Below are 19669 nucleotides of genomic sequence, written 5' to 3'. Positions count from 1 at the left end.
GTTTTGGTGAATATGATTAATCTTTCCGGTCCGAATGAGTGTAACATACAGTGAATTCTGGGATGACTGTGAAACTTTTTTCTTAGTTACCACAGGTTCCATACTATTATGTTCATTCCATTACAAATGTATCAAGATTCCTCCACTAAAATTCTGCTAAAATTGGAAGATCAACAATTGTTACTATAATTTATTTACTTTCCAAAAAATTTGGTGAAAAGAGTGATCGATTTTCACAACTGTACTTAGAAACACAGACTCGATCGCACAATCACATTTATTGGTGTTCAGTTTCAGTCATTTGTAACCAGTAGAATGAATGCTTACTGAATATTTGATGAAAACGTTTAGCAACTTAACTTAAGAACGATATCTATTTATATTATTGGCTTAAGATTAATCACAATTATATTTTTGATCCAAATAATTACAACATAGGATAGCATAGAGTAAAAAGCCAATGACATACACTGCTCTCTATGGGATAGTACGTATCTATAAAAAGTAATTGGTTTCTTAGCAACTGGTTTATCGTGGCTGCAACTATATTTCATTTTTTACGAACTTGCGTATGTTATCTAATTACAATACAGCCTTAAGTTGTTTATTATAAGTTTACATTGTAAGATTTAACATTCTGAAATGAAAATTAACATGGAGTAAGAAGGCTATAAAATGCACTGCCCTCTACAAGAGCGTCTGCACGTGCAGGACCTTGCTGGTTCCTTAGCAGCGTTCGGGATCGATAGCTGTCAAAAATGCTACGATGTAATGAATTATGCCTACCTGTTTCCTCTGTCGTATCGCTTGCAGGCTAACTGACAGGCAGGAATGATTGTAAAAGCCTATGTAGTTGGTACGTAGTGCTGTCGAGTGTGCCAGTCAAGGTATAGGCAATACTCAAGAGTTTTTCTATATCCATTAGCAACCAGTTAGACATTCCTCACTCCTTTGTAGCATCTTTCACGGTTATCGACATATTGTGCGTTGCTAAGTAATCAGCATCGTCTTGTGTATACTCATAGTCCTCTAAAGGGCAGTGTATGTAGTGATGTTATTAGCTTCTTATTTTATATTAATTTATTTTTATTACATTACATTTTACAGTGTAAATAATCAATTGCTATTTCATCTCACGACATCGTTGTTCCTCTAGCAGTTGATAGCATCAGGAGACTTCTGTACTTCCTGTTCCGTAGACCTGTCTCCAAACATCACCTTTTGGTATAACTTCATTTATTTTTATTACATTGATTATATTTTATCTGTATGTCCCTCTACATTTATAGTAATCTATGTTTCAGAGTATGGTCTTACGACGTTCCGCCTGTGCGCTGAAACCTCTCACCAATAAATATGATTCGCGCGATCCAAACTGTTTTTATCAGTAAGCCTAAAATTGAATTATTTACGCTGTAGAGCCAAGGAAACTGGCGCATCTGATTAGTATCGTATAGGGCCCCTGCAAGCATACAGAAGTGCCACAATACCACGTGGCATGGACTTGACTAATGTCTGAAGTAATCCTGGGTGCATTGACACCATAAATCCTGCAGGGCTGTCCATATATCCGTAAGAGTACGAGGGGTGGAGATTTCTTCGCAGTAGCACATTGCAAGGCATCCCAGATATGCTCAATAATTACCAAATATGCAGCAACCAGTCGCAAAATCATGTTTTATTTATTCACTTTTGCAAATCGATTTGAACTGATTAACAGCCATCATCGGTGCTTTCAACCAATATGTGCCCTGAGTAGTAATACAGTCTTAAGCAGACGCCAAAACTCTGCACCGATGATGGCTGTTAATCAGTTGAAATCGAGTTGCAAAAGTGAATAAATAAAACATGATTTTGCCACTGGTTGCTGCATATTTCGTAATTTTATGGTTTACGGTCGCTGCATGAATTGGGAACCACATGGAGCCCCCCATTCATATGCTCAATGTTCAGTTTCGTGGCCATCGGAAGTGTTAAAACTCAGAAGAGTGTTGCTGGAGCCGTCGGGCTAAATAATGGATATGATTGGATGCAGTTGATCAAACAGGATACTTACGTAGGTGTCATTGTCAGAGTCCTATCCAGACGTATCAGGGGTCCCGTATCACTTAAACTAAACACGCCCCACACCATTACAGAACCTTCACTAGCTTGGACAGTCCCTACTGACATGCAGGATTCATGAGGTTGTATTCACACCCGTCCACGTCCATCCGCTCGATACAATTTGAAACGAGACTTGTCCGACCATACAACATGTTTCCAGTCATCAACAGTCCGACGCGGTGTTGACATGTCCAGGCGAGGCGTAAACCTTTGTGTCGTGCAGTCATCAAGGGTACACGAGTGGGTCTTTAGCTCCGAAAGCCAATGTCGATGATGTTTCGTTGAATGGTTCGCACCCTAGCATTTGTTGATGGCCCAGCATTGAAATCTGCAACAATTTGCGGAATGGTTGAACTTCTGTCACAATGAAAGATTCTCCTCTTCAATCGTCGTTGGCGCCGTTCCTACAGGATCTTTTTCCGGCCGCAGCGATGTCAGGTATGTGATGTTTTACCGGATTGCTTATATTCACGGTACACTCGTGAAATGGTTGTACGGGAAAATCCCCATTCATCACTACCTCTGAGATGCTTTGTCCCATCGTTCAAAAACAGTAAAATCTTGATAACCTGCCATTGTATGAGCAATAATTGAGCTAATAACAGCACCAGACACTTGTCTTAGATAGGCGCTGCCGACCGCAGCGTCGCATTCTGCCAGTTTACATATCTTTGTATTTGAATAATCATGCCTAAACCAGTTTCTTTGACGTTTCAGTGTGTATGAACATCATCATTAATTCATGCAGACATAATACTACGGAGGCTCCTATTCCGTTGCATAGTCTTCTGTAACGCTTCTCAATGTGTAGCCTTTATACACCATCCGTCCAAAAAGTTCAGCGGCTGACTTTATTCCTTGCGCGTAAGTGCGGCAACTACGGTGGCTGCATGAACTATCAGCTGTTAACAATACATGCGTATTCGACTAGACAGTTGTGAGCAGCCATTGGTAAGAATCGGACGTTCGACCATACTGTGTGAACATTGTTGCGTTACAAATCGCAATGGAGCAGTGAACTCAACATCTGTAAGTCAAGTGTTGAATAAAATCTGCAACATTGACTCGCACATACTGTCTCCCGAGCAAAAAACAACGACGTGTGAATGTCTGTTGAGAATTAATCGAAATGAAAAAAGTGGGCCGCGCGGGATTAGCCGAGCGGTCTTAGGCGCTGCAGTCTTCGACTGTGCGGCTGGTCCCGGCGGAGGTTCGAGTCCTCCCTCGGGCATGGATGTGTGTGTTTGTCCTTAGGATAATTTAGGTTAAGTAGTGTGTAAGCTTAGGGACTGATGACCTTAGCAGTTAACTCCCATACGATTTCACACAGATTTGAACATTTTTTTGAAATACGCAGAGAATTATTTTCCAAAAAAGAATAATCATAGGCGTCGACACTTGGTGTTATCAGCACGAACCTACAAAGAAAGCGACGAAGCGTAGAATAAGTCTCTAATGATTCGGTAAGACCGAATAACGTACTAATGTGCCGCACGTGTTGAATAAAATCCCGAAAGACAAAATTTCTTACAGTTTTCCATCGTTGTATGAACATCCTGTGCATTGTAATCAAGTGGGAGGACATTATGTAGAACACACGAGACATTCAAACCATAGTATTAACTTCTCTCTATTTTGTATTAATCCAGCAGCTAAAAATTTTAGGACTTACAAGTTATGACCCAGATATAAATCAGAAAACGTGCTTAGTGTAACTGAGTGTGGTAACTACGGTGTGACACTGAATGTGACCATATTTGCCAAATAAGTGCGAATATTTTTACCATATAATTCCACTAAAATCTATCACAGATAAATTTAAAAATCAGGATACAGTTTCGCAATGGAGAAATTATTTTTGCCGTTTAAACTCCGTGAGTCAGTATTTCGGACTTCACAGGTAGACAACGTGAAGCTATGCTGGTAACCGCAGAGCGAAATAACATGGCGTCGTATACGTTTGCAAAAGATGGATTCAAAACAATTTCAATTAAAATTCCTGGTGGTGGCCTTCCGAGGTCCAATATCGTGCCGACCACACGTGTTCCACAACTGTCTTTGTGCCCTGTCCTCTCAATAAAAACGGAACAAATAAGCCGGAGGGCAGGATCGATGCCTGCAGCCAGAAGCAGTTAAATATTCATAAGAGAATGCACTGACTGCAACGAATTAAGCATGCTGGGATATGTCGAACTGAGTCTAAATAGCCATGGAATAATTTTCTCTGTTTCACATATAAATGGGAAATATTAAATTACGGTATAAGTATTGACAATAAAAACACCATAGGCAACAGAGTAGGAACATAAATTTTATTAATGTCGAAAGTCTTGTTTTCTCCACACATTGCACTTTTTTCTCGAATAACTCATTATTGGCAAAACAATATTCTTAAACTACTTGTGATGAAAACTATAGTAGCTACACTACGCCTCTAAATTACTTTAAATGAAAGACATTTGTAAATTGCCTGATAAATGAACGGTATAATATTCACAGCAGTTATTGATTTGTACATTGCACACATCTAACATTCATACAAAAATCACAATGACTATGCTTCCGGAATAACAGGCTAACAATCCTGATCATTTATAATTTTATACCAACGAATTAAAGGATTTCCTGAAAGCATGAACATTTTAGGATAAAAGTTACATTTTACAAAAATTAAGATTTCCCACCACCTTTTGAAAAAGTAAGTCAATTATTTAAAACAATCTTTTTTCCCCATAAATATTAAAAATCCTCTGCAGGGCAACAGGATACTGAATCAGCTTATAGCTAAAGTACATTTCCGTTACATACTTTGAGAAGTGGCTTATTCATAAATGTCATGAGTACACCAAAAATACACAAAACGTGGCTGTTTTGACTGATGTTATTCATTTGAAAGTATTTGGAGTATTACTGAGACAGTTGCAGTTGCTCACAATTTGAGCGAACGCTAAGGCACTCAAGAAAGACAGAAACTCATTCATTGCCATATTAGTTTTCTCTCACTCACGTCACTACAGTAAAACAGTAACAAGTCCACGACTAATTAAGTTTGCAGAGGGAGCGCAGATACTGCCTATTTAATAATAATAATTACATTGCAAAAACTTATCACATTTTACAGGTATAGTTTAAAGCTCATCTGCAGATTTACATTGTCTCAAGGTGTGAACAACTTTGTATTAATGTCCACAGCAACGACATTTTATTCCTATTCAATATAGGGCCCTTTTATTTTGAAGAGGTTGCACACTACTAATGTTAGACCATCATTTATATATTCTTATTGGTATCAAGTTACAATTAAGGTAGAATTCTATATTTTTATACGAAGTCAGGACTTTTGTGCGAGGAATCTCTGTATATTTCGATAAGCAGTAATTTATATTTTGTAAATATCTTTCTCAATGGTACGTATCATATTACATGTTTCTGAACACAAAAGGAAACAAAAGATAAAAATAAGTATAGGAAAAATAAAAAGGGGGATTGAAGATAAGAGCAGACACATTTAAGAAATTCTTTAAACTTTGGAGTGTTCAAAGCAGAGTTTTAGATGACAATAGCAAGTGTGAAAAATATATATGGCACAGTAATGTGGCATGCGTGAATGCGGATATTCGTATTCGCTAAAGACAACATAATTGACTGTGCAGTAGCATGGGTGGAACGGGAGTACTTATCACTAAAAATTCTCTATGGCGATAAGGAACAGTGTCTCTGAGAACGTGCCGGTTTGTCGTTGCTTGCAGAGTGGAAGGCCTCCGTGCATATTTCTAGAGGCCGATGAAGGTGTATAATCTCTGCTTTGAAATAGAAAGTTGGTTTCGTCAGTCATAAATGAATTACCTCAGGAGACACCAAAAAGGACTAATTTGAAAATTTACGGATAAGTTCCATTCTGCTTTTGACACCATCATTTTTTTTTTCTGCTCAGCATTTATATCTACGGCAGCAGAGTAAGTAGTAGTAGGAACAGCAGGAGAGAAGAATGTTTTGAATAGAATGTAATTTCTTTCAATTAAACTCTTTCAAGAAAGAGTATTCCAAAGTTTCTGCAAGTTGTTTAGAACTTTCGAAACGTGCAAAATCGTTGCTGTTATTTCCAAACCTCGTATCCCTGAGTTTTGTTGAACGCCCACCTAATACCGCTCCGCATAATGGGAATACATTTAAGACGTATTAAAATACGATATTCTATATAAGTCATGGTGAATTTCAGCACGCCTGATTAATAATTCTAATTTAATCTGGAATTTCATATAACAGTTTTGACTTCTACTCAGTAATAAAGGCTGCGCACGAAAGTACTGTTATGCGGATTGCTGGAAAAACTGCAGTCAGAGTATATCAAATTATGGGATTAGAGCATAAAATTTCATGTAACTTAGGGGTGCTGTATTTTCTACCCTACTTAGGAAATACATTACATTGTTTCAGTCTTTAAAACCCTTCATTCCCACAAAGATTTTACTTTGAAAAACTGGCAACAGTGTCACTGACCCTAGTGTTTGTTTAGAAAGAGCAAAGAAGGAAAGCATATTCAGACCAGCAATCCCTCCATTGAATTAGCACGCCGGAGATACGATATTGTCACTCTACTGTGGGGCGTATCGAACTCAATGCTGAACGGCAATGTACGACCGAGGGATTTTAGAGGAACGACTATGACAATAGCAGTAACAGAATCTAAGTACGAAAGAGGCAGTACGATAGCAGAAACGTGCATGGAAAGCCAGGAAGTGGGAAGCTACAATGCATTACAGCAAATCGTAGTTGATAAGAGTGGCACTCGCTGTCCTCTCTCGTAAGTTTTGGACTAGATTAACTGAATTTCAGGAAATCACAGGAAACGGCGAGTGCAAGGGCCCTTCAGAGGAATTAGCAGATACTGCGGCTTAGAGAGGTAAGTACAAGATATTTGAGAAGAGCACTAATCCCGGTACTCCGCCGAGCTCAGCGGTCGCTTCGCCTCGGCGCCTCTAGACAGCCTCCGGTCTGCAGGCCCTCCTCACGGTGGCGCGCCGTTGGCGGTCATCTTTGGGGGTCGCGGCCCAGCCGCGTCGTACTGCGTGTCTTCCGACTCGGACTCTGAGGTGGAGAGGTTGACGGCGGCGTCCTTCCCGCGGACGTGGTCGTCATCGTCGTCGTCGTCGTCGTCTTCGTCGGCTCCGACGCGGCGGTAATTGACGTAGGTGGCCCGGCGGCCCCTGGAGACACCGCGCCGGCGACCGGCGTCGGCGGTGGCGTCCAGGCGGCGTCGCGACGAGCACCACCAGGCGGCCAGCGCCAGCAGCAGCACCACCGACGCGGACATCGACACCGCACCCGCCAGCAGCCACCTGCAGCGCAAACGTCACCGCGTCACACTTTGCCTTGTCTAGCGCTCTCGGCGATCACCAATTCCACCCCTTATTTTATTTACTGCATTCATGGGCCCTGCTATTTAGCCAATTACATTGTTATTTAATGTACACCCTAAGAGATCCTCGTGAATAGGAAGAAGTCCGAGGGTGCTAAATCCGGTGAGTACGGCGCGTAGGTAAAGGTAGTCGTCGTCGTTGAGGCCAAAAACTGGCGAACGCACCAGGAAGGAATTATCTGCATGGAACGTAAATCGGTAGATGTGATTCACATACGAGGGGGGACCCAAAAGTAACCAGAATCGTAATGATGCACATCGTGTAGTTGTAGTAGCAGGTTGCGCCACCAGAGGATTGCAGTAGGAGGTCTGCTGAGTCATTCTGCCACCTGGCGTCACCCAACAGTGAAAAGTGTGGTTCCTTTGACAGTTCTTTGAGTGTGCCTACAGTGCAGACGTGACAGTAGGAAATGCCTAGTTCCTACGAACAATGTGTGGCAGCGAAGTTTTGTTTCTTGCTCGGCAAGAACGCAGCAGAAACTGTTGCGATGATTCAGACAGCCTACAAAGACCATGCTCTTAGTGAAACTCAGGTGTACGAATGGTTTTCTCGGTTTAAAAAAGGAGAAACGGTGGTTGAAGATCAGCCCTGTTCCGGTCGACCTCCAACTGTTCGAAGCGAAGACAACATCGACAAAATCCGTGACGCCATCAGTGAAGATCGACGCAGGACAATCGACCAACTCAAGAACTTGTCCTGGAGCTCAATTCAGCGCATCTTGACCATCGATTTGGGGATGCGAAGAGTGGCAGCAAAATTCAAGCCTGTCTAGAAATGAAGGACGCGTTCAAAGATGATTCACACCACGACTCATCACATGTAATGATTTTGTTGAAAAAGAGTCATGGTGCTATGGGTACGATCCAGGAAGTTAATAACAGTCATCACAATAGAAGTCACCTGGCTCACCTCGACCAAAAAAAGCTCGACAAGTGAAACAGAATGTGAAAACGATGTTGATTTTTTTTTACATCAAGGGCGTACACACTGAATTTGTCCCTGAAAACTAGACAGTAAACCAAAAATTCTGTTTCGAGGTTATGAAACGCAGAAGTCTGGCGCGAAAACGTCCGGCTTTGTGGGATTCTGGCGTGTGGTTCCTGCATCACGACAGCGCTCCCGCGCACACGGCTCTCAGCGTCCGCCAGTTTTTGGCCTCAACGACGACGACTACCTTGACCTACTCACCGGATTTAGCACCCTCGGACTTCTTCCTATTCACGAGGATGAAAAGAGACTTGAGAGGGAAGCGTTTTGCGGATGTGGAAGACGTAAAACGCAATGTCATGAAAGTGCAAGCACGTATCAAAGAGGACGAATTTAAAAGGTGCTTCGAACACTGGAATGAGCGTTTGGACAAGTGTATTACTGCTAACGGAGACAACTTCGAAGGAGATTAAGGTTGTATTTGAAAACAAAGTATATGCTTTCTAGAAAGAAATTCCGGTTATTTTTCGGCTCCCCCCTCGTACACATACTTCTAAATAATTGCAATTTCAGAAAAATTGGATGATTCATTCAAGAGAACAATCTTCACAAAGTGAGCCAGTCAGTAACACGTTTGTCCACCTTTGGCCATTATGCAAGCTGTCATTCTGCTCAGCACTGATTGATTGCGTTATATAGTCAAAATCCCGAGGTAGCTGGAGTCTTATCAATAATCTTCCAAACGTTCTCTAATGGGCAGATATATGGCGAAACTGCTGCCCGAGTAAGGGTTGGCAAGCACGAAAACAAGCAGTAGAAATTCTTACTATATGTGGGCGGGCATTATCCTGCTAAAATGTAAGCGCAGGGTGGATGTATCGTTGTGATGTAAGGGTGCCGTCTATGACGGCAAAGGGGTTATGAAGACAAATGGCACACTAGACCATCGTTCTTGCTTGTCGGGCCATTCGGCGGGCCGCAATCAGGTTGGTGTCCAATGACTGTCTGAAGCGTGTGCAGAGACGTCTTCAGCCATAAATCTCACTGAATGTAGTAGAACTTTCTTCAGTGATGAGTCCCGCCTCCAATTGACCCCCGATGACCAGTGGAGGGACGCTCTGGACAATAGTGGGATACCAATCTGACAGTCGCCCGCGATACTGCCCAACAATCAGGAGGGTTGAGATGGCCTGGGATGCAATTCCATTTCATAGCAGGACCCTCTTGGTTGTCAGCTGCGATAGATTTACAGCACAACGATACGTCGACGATATTCTTAGCAAGAAAGTGCCCGCCAGCACACACGGAAAGTTTCTAACGTTTCTCTTTTTTTGTTTACCAAACCCTACCTCGGCAACCAAGATGGTCAGATCTCTCCTCATTGGAGAACGTTTGGAGTATTATGAGCAAGGCCCTCCATCCAGCTCAGAATTTTTAGGATCTAACGCGACAATTTGGCAGAATTTGGCACGACATCGTTGAGGATGATATCGAACAACTCTATGAATCAATGTCAAGCTGAATGGCTGCTTACATAAATCCGGGAAGTGGACAAACAAATACGTTATTACTGGTTCAATTTATGAAGCTCTTATTCCTGAATAAACAATTCAATTTTTCCGAAACTTTAATCATTTGTTAGTCTAAATCTACCGATTTCCGTCCCATTCGGATAATTCCTTAATTACGAGTGGTTTTTTTTATATATTGAATATTAATTTCTTTGTGTTAACAATGACTTTTGAACTCATTTCTCAAGTTTTTGATTACAAATCACTGCAAATGCATATACTTATAAACTTCAGTCAAGTTAGTTTTATGAGGCTGTGATTCGAAATAAAACTAATCGGGTAAGAGGGAAGCACTGTACAAAAAATTTAGTTATAAATGACGATGGTTTCTTTTTCTGGTACCCATTGGTGAAGAGTTCCAGTTACTCTGGCACTGTGTTTTCCCATGTTGTAATACAGAAATGAATGGTCGTTTCTTCAAACTATTTCGCGATGTGAACACAGATTTTTGTCTGTTGGGCGAGGTTCTCGGCCTTTGTGGGTAGAGAAATGCCAGCTTGACGATTCTCTCATAGTTTGGCCTGCTGAGTGTCGTAACGGAACTGATGAGCAGTGGGTAATTTAGATCCGCAAGTTCTGAGGTATGATCTTCGCAGTACAGAGTCGTTTAAAATTTTGATACAGTAGATATGTGACGAATAATACCTGACTCCAATTCTCGTTCTCATGACTGGTTATTTACGTAGTCATTTCTAATTTCTAATATCATGTGCTTTAAGGAATGAATGGATGAATCCTTGTATAATGGTGTCCTTTCGTCCCCTGACAGGTTTCACAGAACCGTTACCTTTCTTCAAATGCCCCTTTCGTTTCAGTAGTTGTGCAGAAAGTTATTTATTTCCTGACATTATTCTTTGCTAATAGTTTTGTTGTCTATGATTCCGCAGTGCCCTTTGACCCAGAGAAGTTGCACTTTTTGTATTGTTCGAAACACTTGTATATTAATTTCTGTATATCACAGAGAAAACAAGCAGTTTTCACTTTCTAGGAAAGATGTTCTGCACTCATTTCTGCACAGACACTCCACAAGTAATTGTACAGCACATGACGGCAAATACATACGAACTGTAGTTATAATTCAGGAAAAAAGTTACTGTCATAACCATTTTTTTGTTTGTCGATAGATCAAACTTGGTAGATTTTGAAATCCGCTTGTCACAGCACCGTAGCTCGCAGCTAGATAAGAGGAAACTAATTAGCCGAGTCGATTTTGACACTCTGGAGATTTCAACATTCACCGGGAACAAATATATGCATCTGCAAACAAACAGGAAAATTACCTCGTACGTTACCTGCTTCTTTCAGGAACTTACCAAAATCAGAAAACTTTCATCACGTGTCGACTAAGTACTGTGCGAGTGAAAAATGACTTCCCAGGGAGCGTTCAAAAAATAAAGGAAAATTTTAGGCATCATTTCAGTCTTGCTTCTAGCCAAACGTCCACGAACAAACAAAGGAGTTTAAGGGGGTACACCATTATGCAGAATTCATTAATTATTTCGGCACAAATCCATACATGTTTCCAGACTACTTCACGTAAACGGCGTCGAACTTACACGTACTCCTCATTGATCGTTCGTCCTTGTTGCGGGAACTCAAGGTCGTCTATGCCATTAAAATCGACGAACACATTCTGGCGTACTGGTCTAGACTTTTTCGCTATTGGCAATCCAAATGCTTCTACTGCGACGATTAAAGCTTACTTTCTACGTCACAACGATAAAACCTTGTTTCATCAATTGTTATGACATGTCTCCGTAGTTCTGCAGCCCTGCTGAGTTCATGTAGTAACTCTTGAGCAAACATGTATTAGTCGCTCTTTTTGTTCGAAATTTACCAATTATGGCACAAATTTTGCTGCACACATGTTTCATACCTAAGACACCCGAAAAATTTTGTCAGAAATAGTTAACTGATATTCCAGTATCTTCAGCGAACTCTGTGATCCTTGTTCATCGATCACTCAGAATAACTTCTTTCACTTTTTCCTCGCTTTCGTTGGTCGTCTCTGTGCTGAGATGTCCAGGGCGCTCGCCGTCTTCAACGTCTTCACGGACTTCTTCGAAAGGCCTGGGCCGCAGGTAAATCCCTTACTTATAGTGCACTCTCCGGAAAAAATATTTAACATTTCTAAAACTTTTCTCCGCTTCATTCTGTACTTACAGCTAAATTTAATACAAATTCTCTGATTGACTTCTCTTCATAATATATAATCACCGGTACTAGCACAGCAAATTTACCTTTCGACAGCTGACAAAAGACTAAATATCCGATACGGCTCATACTTTACTTGCAGATAATCTTTATACCAGTTTATCGACATAGTAAAGAAAATTCTTGTGAATCGAATATAACATGCAAAAAATTCGATCACTTTTAAACACGTCTCGTACATTCCTCTAAATGTATTATAATCTCTTTTTCTTATTCTCCCACCACCGCACGACATATGCAATGGTGACAATATAATTATCACACAGTCTTCCTTGAATACAAGTTCTCTAAATTTTCTCTAAAAGTTCTGCGACAACAGCGTCGACCTCCCAGTTATTGCCATTTAATTTCCTCGTTCATCTCAATCACGATCCTGTTAGAATCCTTACAGCGTGTGTGTGAACTTGGTATCCATTGTCACGTCCTCCTGACAAGAAATCGAATTCGTCGACCTACCCTCCCTCATGCGATTTTGTTTACAGATATATAGGATTTCCCCCAACACCTTGCCACCAATTTTCTTCCATTCGCTTCCCTATTACTGATTTTTCGTTTTTGGTCCATTAATATCGCTTATTAGGATTAATTCTAATATTTTATCGACACTTTTGCTCATCATGTTGACCACCAATATTATAATCGGATATTGTCGTACTCTTTCCTTTGCCATGGCTATTACCTTGGGTGGAACCAAATTTAGAGACGGCTGCCACTAATTACACCAACTTGTTTTGGTCATCCTCCATTTCGCAGCGAAATTCCAAGCACGATACTCAGTGATGCTGACTCCACATTTACATCGTTTAAAAAATGCTGAGAACATTAATGAACCTGCTTCACCTTTCCGATACACACCCGCTTATGCCTTTGTTCCTGTTCACATTCACTACTCAGGATAACATACTGCACTGCGAAAAAAGTTTCACTTTTTCCAACCCATCACCTCGTAATTGTCTCCTATTGCGACGCATCATATTCTTGGGCCTTTGTTCCACTTCAACGCGGGGTCGGGGTCGCCTCTGTTACTGTGGATTTGGCGATATTGGTGACCGAGGGTGGCCGTATGCCCTTCCTGTCGCCACAGTATACCCCCAGGATGAAATTTGTGTACCCCAGCTGTCTGCGTGTAGTGTAAGCCATGAAATAGTGCGAACGTTTTCAAATGTCTGCGAGTCGTGTAACTGAGGCGGGACGTGGGGATCAGCCCGGTATTCACCAACCGGGATGTGGAAAACCGCCTAAAAACCACATCCAGGCTGACCGGCACACTGGCCCATCGTCGATCCGGGACCAACACGCCTACCCGAGTCCTGGAAGAAGCGCATTAGCGCTCTCGGCTACCGCGTCGAGTATTTATTGCGACGCACAAACAATAAATTTGGCTCAAAGATGTCTGCAACTTTCCCCTGTAATCGTGAAAAACCTTGGCGCCCTGCGACGCCCCTCTCGAGCTGGGCGACGCTTCAAACACCGTGTCGACACATAGAAAGAAAGGTCACAGTTCGAAGTTCATGTGATGTGTAAGATGGGTTAATGATGTCACATTGGCACCAAATTCACAATTATGTCCATCGCCATCATGGACATTCCACAAGATGAGAAACCATCAAAACCCATCCGACCTCCTTACCTAGGGTTGATTGCCCTGAGGCGCGAGGCACCACTCTGCTAAAAGATTGTCGAAGTCTCTGACAGATATACGTGGTCAACAATGGTACGTGGGCCGCACGCAGGGTGTTGACGAACACGGGGGGGGGGGGGGGGGGGGGTGAGGTCTTAGTGTGACTCTTTTCCGTCTTATTCACATACATGTCAATGATGCACCCCCTCTGTGATCATGTCATATGAGGACGCGAAGCAGGATGACCACACCATCTCCTGCTACAGACACATTAAAAGTTCAGCAATTGGTTTGAACACTCTCTAGTCATTCCACCCTGTATACCAAAGCAAAGTTGCGGTCGCACTACACTCAAAATGGGCCAGACCATGTTCAATCGTGTTCCAGCCCCACTATGTTCTTGGAGTAGGACTGAATCGTTCGGCGGCTATCTGCAGTGTCCAAAGCCTTTACGAACGTTGTCCTGTAGCTCATCACACTCAGAATTGCCGTTTTCTTCGCGGAACGTGTGGGAATCAACAAGCGAAGTGAAGGGGAGGCGATGATGACCGTACTGAAGAGAGTGGCCGTTCGTAACCACTCATTGGCAGTTGCCTCGCGGATATCTAGTCTTAACTGTGGACCCATCTTTACTGAATCGTGTTTTCTCCTAATATTTTATACATGGACTCATGTCAGATTTCACTTTTAATTATTATAAACTCTGCATGTAAGCTCCCCTTCTTACGAATGAGACGTACTAAATGCAGCCATACAGGAAACTACTTATGCATCTAAGTGAAGAAAACTTCAGGTAGTTACTGAAGTTGCTGTACTGACATTAATCGAAGAAATAAGACAAGTAGTGATGACACAGTAGAGATGGCAGTGTTATTGATTTCGAAGAAACGACAGCAAACGAAAATAGCTGGCACCCCTTTTCTTTCAACAAGACTAGCCGTGCTTTTGCTTGAATTTTCTGATCTAATTAACTGAAGACGATACACACGCTATAACACTCTGCCCCTAACGCACGCATTCGCTCGCGCTCGCATAAGTGCACGTACGCACGGGGGAGGGATGGGGAGCGTGTTAAACGAGACGGCGAACTGGGTATTTCTCCAGAGCGCAGTGCCATTTAGAAACGGCTAGCTGCGGCACTGTGTAGCGTCGAAGTTAGGGAACATTGTGGGATGTGCTTCTGAGTCATTGATCCACACCTCGTCCAGAATCCCAGCAGGAGCGTCACTCCATTGAGTACACCACAAAAAAGAGCTAAGTTTTTTTTTTTTGTCCAACTTGACCGAAGGGTTCACATTGGCAATGCAGAAACTGACATGTGCGGTGAAATAAGTGCGTCTGTGCGTTAAGTACTTTTGTCGCCGTAAGGTTTAGTGCAAGAGTAGCATACGTCGTAGTGCTCATAGTACCGCAAAGAAAACGTCAAAAGGTGTAAGCCCTGAATAGCACAGGAAAGGACTGACTTCAACGGCCCATCCGTATAGCCACATATCGTCAAGTTAATTCGGTTTTGGTACACACAGTCAAGGTGATACCACGTATCTGCATCAAAATAAGGTGGAATATCGATTCGCAGTCACTTTATGTGACGAAACTATTGCCCGTACCTCACCCAATTTGGTACGAAGAACGTCTGTGAGAGAAATTAATTTCGCACGTGGATTCCATCTTGAAAGATTATCGTCTGTGCTCTGCAGAAGAGCTGCTACCCAAAATGTTATTGAATTTCAGTATTCTACACAAATAATGGGCAAATCATAGTTCAATCATTGGGTGCCTCTAGTTTCCAACTGTCCGTCTGTTACATATCGTCACTGTGAGTGTTTTAGTGTGAAAGTTGTAGCTGATTTCTTTACACCGTGTTCTACTCTGTTTTAGAATTTCTCTACAGCTGATTCGAAAGAACAAGGGTTTTCTATGATCCACAGAACTGCATTTGAAACAGACCACACACTCAGAAGTTTTTGGTGGGAAAGCTTTGAGGCAAGCATGGAAACTTGTCTGGTTTAATCGTCTCGAAGACTGTCGTGGTCTGGGGAGTGACACATGGTCGGGCCGCACATCAACATGTACAACACTGAAAACGATGGGAGAAGGGCGTGAAGCGATCCCCAGGGACGAAAGACAAACACCCCGTGATATTGTTGAAATCTTTCGATTTGCAGATGGGACAGGTCAAAGCATTGTTGTTCGTAACCAAGTCTTCCACGTGTTCAGACAGACAAGGGAAGCTCTACTGCGACGTTTTGAGGAGACTGAGGCGAAGTATAAGACGCAAACAGCCTGAGAGATGCGAGGACTGTGCACCAGCACACACCTTGGTCATTCTGAAGAACTTCCTGGCAAGCCAGCAATATGATAAATGGCCCGCAGCTACACTAATCACCTGATCTGCTCTAAAATGAAACTGAAGTTAAAATGGAGGCGTTTGACTTCCAAGGAAGCGATTCAAGCGGAGTTACGATTGGCTTTGAACACAATTCAGCCAGCAGTATTCCACCGCTGCTTACAATGACAGTAAAATCGCAGAAAGAATCGTATGCAAGTGAGAAGAGAGTGCTGTGAAAGTGTCAGTGGAAATTAAGATTTAAGACGGTTTTTCCGATTTTTACGTTGATGTGTTGAAATACCGGGTAGCTTCACGTACTGAATATTTGAAAAAAAAAAGAATCCTTAATTGATTTGGCGAGGTTTGATCGTTATACATCACACTTAGCTGCATGAATTAAGTATTTCTTTTACACCGGCCTAGCGCACACATTCGTAATATAGGAAGACAGTAACGAGGAAGTGAGGCTTCGAAGAAATGGAAATTAAGTAGTCACTGCGTACGTTTAAATACACTTTTATGAAAAATCGGCGTTCCGTTATAAGTGGACAAAAAGATGTCTTCTTGTGCACTTACTTCACTGACATGTTAGTTCGGAGTAAAATAACGATGTCCTAAAGAAGAAAATTGTTGAGCAACAGGGTACTCTGCAAGTTGTCGAGAGTTCTGATATGTAAAATCTTTGGCAGTTATACGGATATACGGGCATAAAATTATTCTAAAGTACAGGCTAGCTATAATCAAACTTTCGCTACTGAAGCCATTACAGACGGAAATCCATTTACCGTACAGGTGCCTAACTTCAGTAGGAATAATGTTCAGACTATGTGGTGCAGTATTTTGATTGTTAGTAGTGTTTCTGCCACGTCTTGCCGTTAGGTGACGGTGTTTGTGTGATTACGTAGGGTTGAAACACAAACACCCGTGCGCATCTCAGTTGCAGAAATTCATTATTCATCGGGCGAGGTGAGCAACCTGCTGTATCAGAACAAGAGAAATAGTGACTGAGAATGTCGGACTCCATGTGCGATCTTTAAGCTGAACGTCCCATGGCCCACCGTTGTGTTGGACAACAGTAGAGCAGTCTCCAGCGCGGTTCCAGGTCATCATGGACGAAGATGGTTGTCTCATTGAGCAGCTTTTGCAACCTGAAACGTAATCATGGTACGCCCTCAACATATGTCATCCTCTCGTGTCGAAATTAAAATGTGTTTCTGGCAATGGTTCATTCATTATTTCTCATCTGCATGTCCTTACAAATGGTTCCACGAAGTTTCATTGTTCTCCGGTAGCTCGTTTTTCATGGGGGCCATCTCAAGTAGCGAAAGTTTAATTTTAATCATCGTGTACTTTTCATATTTGATATTGACCCCACACCCCCACCCCACAGGTACAGTGTGGCTGTGCACTTTACACTGGTAGCTAACGAGTTCGGTAGCTAACTCGGATACCAACGTCTGTACGCCACGTCGCTCCAGACTGGACGCCCCACAGCTTCGAAACTATACAAGGGTTTCTAGAATGAGAGTTTCACTCTTTAGCGGAGTGTGCGCTGATATGAAACTTCCTGGCAGATTAAAACTGTGTGCCCGACTGAGACTCGAACTCGGGACCTTTGCCTTTCGCGGGCAAGTGCTCTACCATCTGGTTCCGAGTTCGAGTCTCGGTCGGGCACACAGTTTTAATCTGCCAGGAAGTTTCATATCAGCGCACACTTTGCTGCAGAGCGAAAATCTCATTCTGGAAACATCCCCCAGGCTGTAGCTAAGCCATGTCTCCGCAGTATATTTCCTTTCAGGAGTGCTAGTTCTGCAAGGTTCGCAGGAGAGCTTCTGTAAAGTTTGGAAGGTAGGAAACGAGTTACTGGCAGAAGTAAGGCGGTGAGGATCGTGTGTGAGTCGTGCTTCGGTAGCTCAGAAGGTAGAGTACTTGTCCGCGAAAGGCAAAGGTCCCGAGTTCGAGTCAAGTTCGGGCACACAGTTTTAATCTGTCACGAAGTTTCATAGACAAGGATTGCCTCTTGAGAAATGACCAGTTTGTCGAGCTGCACAGTACCCTGAGTATTGTCTGTGTTTTTACGATAACAGTCTGAGCAGAGTAACAGCTGTCGTGGTGCGTCGTTGTCGGAAGGGAACAAATCTGGTACGGTGGAGGTTCTGCACGCCACGAGCAACTACTGGCTGGTTCGCTTACCACTCTGAGCGGCCGGTGGCGAGGCCATCTGCAGCGGCAGCCGCCAGAGGCCAGCAGAAGAGGCGGCCCGCCCCCTGCGCGGACGGCCGCGGCTCGGCGTCGCCGTGGCAGCGCGTGCAGTCTCCCGCCCCCGGGCCGGCGCACGCCAGGCACGAGTAGTGGCACGGCTCGCACGTGCCCACCCCCGTACCCGCCCCCGCGCCGCCCCCGCCGGGCGGCGGAGCGGCGAACGTCTGTTCGGGACACGCGGCCACGCAGCGCGCCGCCGGCGATCGCGGCCACAGCAGCCAGAGGTCGGCAGAGCAGCCTGCAAACACCCACACTGGATCACAGCCAGCCTCGCCCCTGCAGAGTCAACAGCGAAAGAGACATAACCGACGGCCAAATAAACGATTCTGTTATCAAGACTGCCACAGCAGCAACAGTAGCAAATACTGAATAGTATGATCGATACACGGTTAAATTTTTAAGTTGCTGATTAGTCTTCTCGGCTGTACGGGCACGGCCGAACAAACTTCTCAGTTCCTGACGTTTCGTCCACAGCTGCGCTGTACTCCTTCCTAAGGTGCTCCTGGCGATTCTGAGCCCTGCTGACAAAACTCAGGGTCGGAAAGTGATATAAATAATTAATTTTTGAGAAAATTTCTCGTGGAGGAAAGCTATCTGGCAAAAAGTATTTTAAAAATGGATAAAAACAGACTCGACCGCAAAAGCATTTGAATGAGAATATAGAGAAACCCCATACATTCATTTTTTGATAAAATTGTTACCTATCATTTTGTACTTTAATCATGGAGGCCGGCATTTTCTGTGTTGTTGTGCAGATGCTGAATTACCTAAATTGAAGAGAAATATACATATACGATTGGGCAACATGTGTCAAACAATGTGTGGAGTATAACTCCAAAGAAAGTGCCAAATAGGTATCATTTCTTTGATTTCTGTTCATATTAACAATAAATTGTGAGTTAATTAATAGCTTATGATTATTTATCACAAAACATTGAGAAAGCCTACATGTCTATTAAACAAATTTTAACTTAACATCAAACTAACTTATCACGATTGTCGTCAATGCAATGGCATTCTCCCAACAACATTCATTTTAAAAGTAAAGTGACTTGAAAACCGAAATTTCAGCAAAATTTTAAGACTTGGAAAGTTTTTCTTGTGTCCCTTGAGAAGTTTAATATTTTGGAAATATGGCGTTTCTTAGTATTCCTACTCATTTATCCTGATGGTGACTGATTTCGGTCAGTTTTTGGTCATCCTCAGACCCTCACACCAT

At 42.8% G+C, this 19669-nt stretch overlaps 1 protein-coding gene across 1 annotated transcript in view; it reads right to left on the bottom strand.

Moving 5' to 3' along the window:
- Nucleotides 1-4404: 4404 nt before the first annotated feature.
- The window catches only part of LOC126281686 (furin-like protease 1), a 1379773-nt gene continuing 1364508 nt past the window's right edge, over nt 4405-19669 (bottom strand). Inside the window, exons 13-14 of the mRNA XM_049980852.1 lie at nt 18382-18688; nt 4405-7445 (exon numbers count right to left, since the gene is read on the bottom strand). Coding sequence (XP_049836809.1) covers nt 7115-7445; nt 18382-18688 — 638 coding nt within the window. The 3' untranslated portion in view covers nt 4405-7114. The remainder of the gene's footprint in view (nt 7446-18381; nt 18689-19669) is intronic.

This window comes from Schistocerca gregaria, chromosome 7 (genome assembly GCF_023897955.1).
Source record: "Schistocerca gregaria isolate iqSchGreg1 chromosome 7, iqSchGreg1.2, whole genome shotgun sequence".
Classification (NCBI taxonomy): domain Eukaryota; kingdom Metazoa; phylum Arthropoda; class Insecta; order Orthoptera; family Acrididae; genus Schistocerca; species Schistocerca gregaria.
This window is presented reverse-complemented; position numbering and strand designations above follow the sequence as displayed.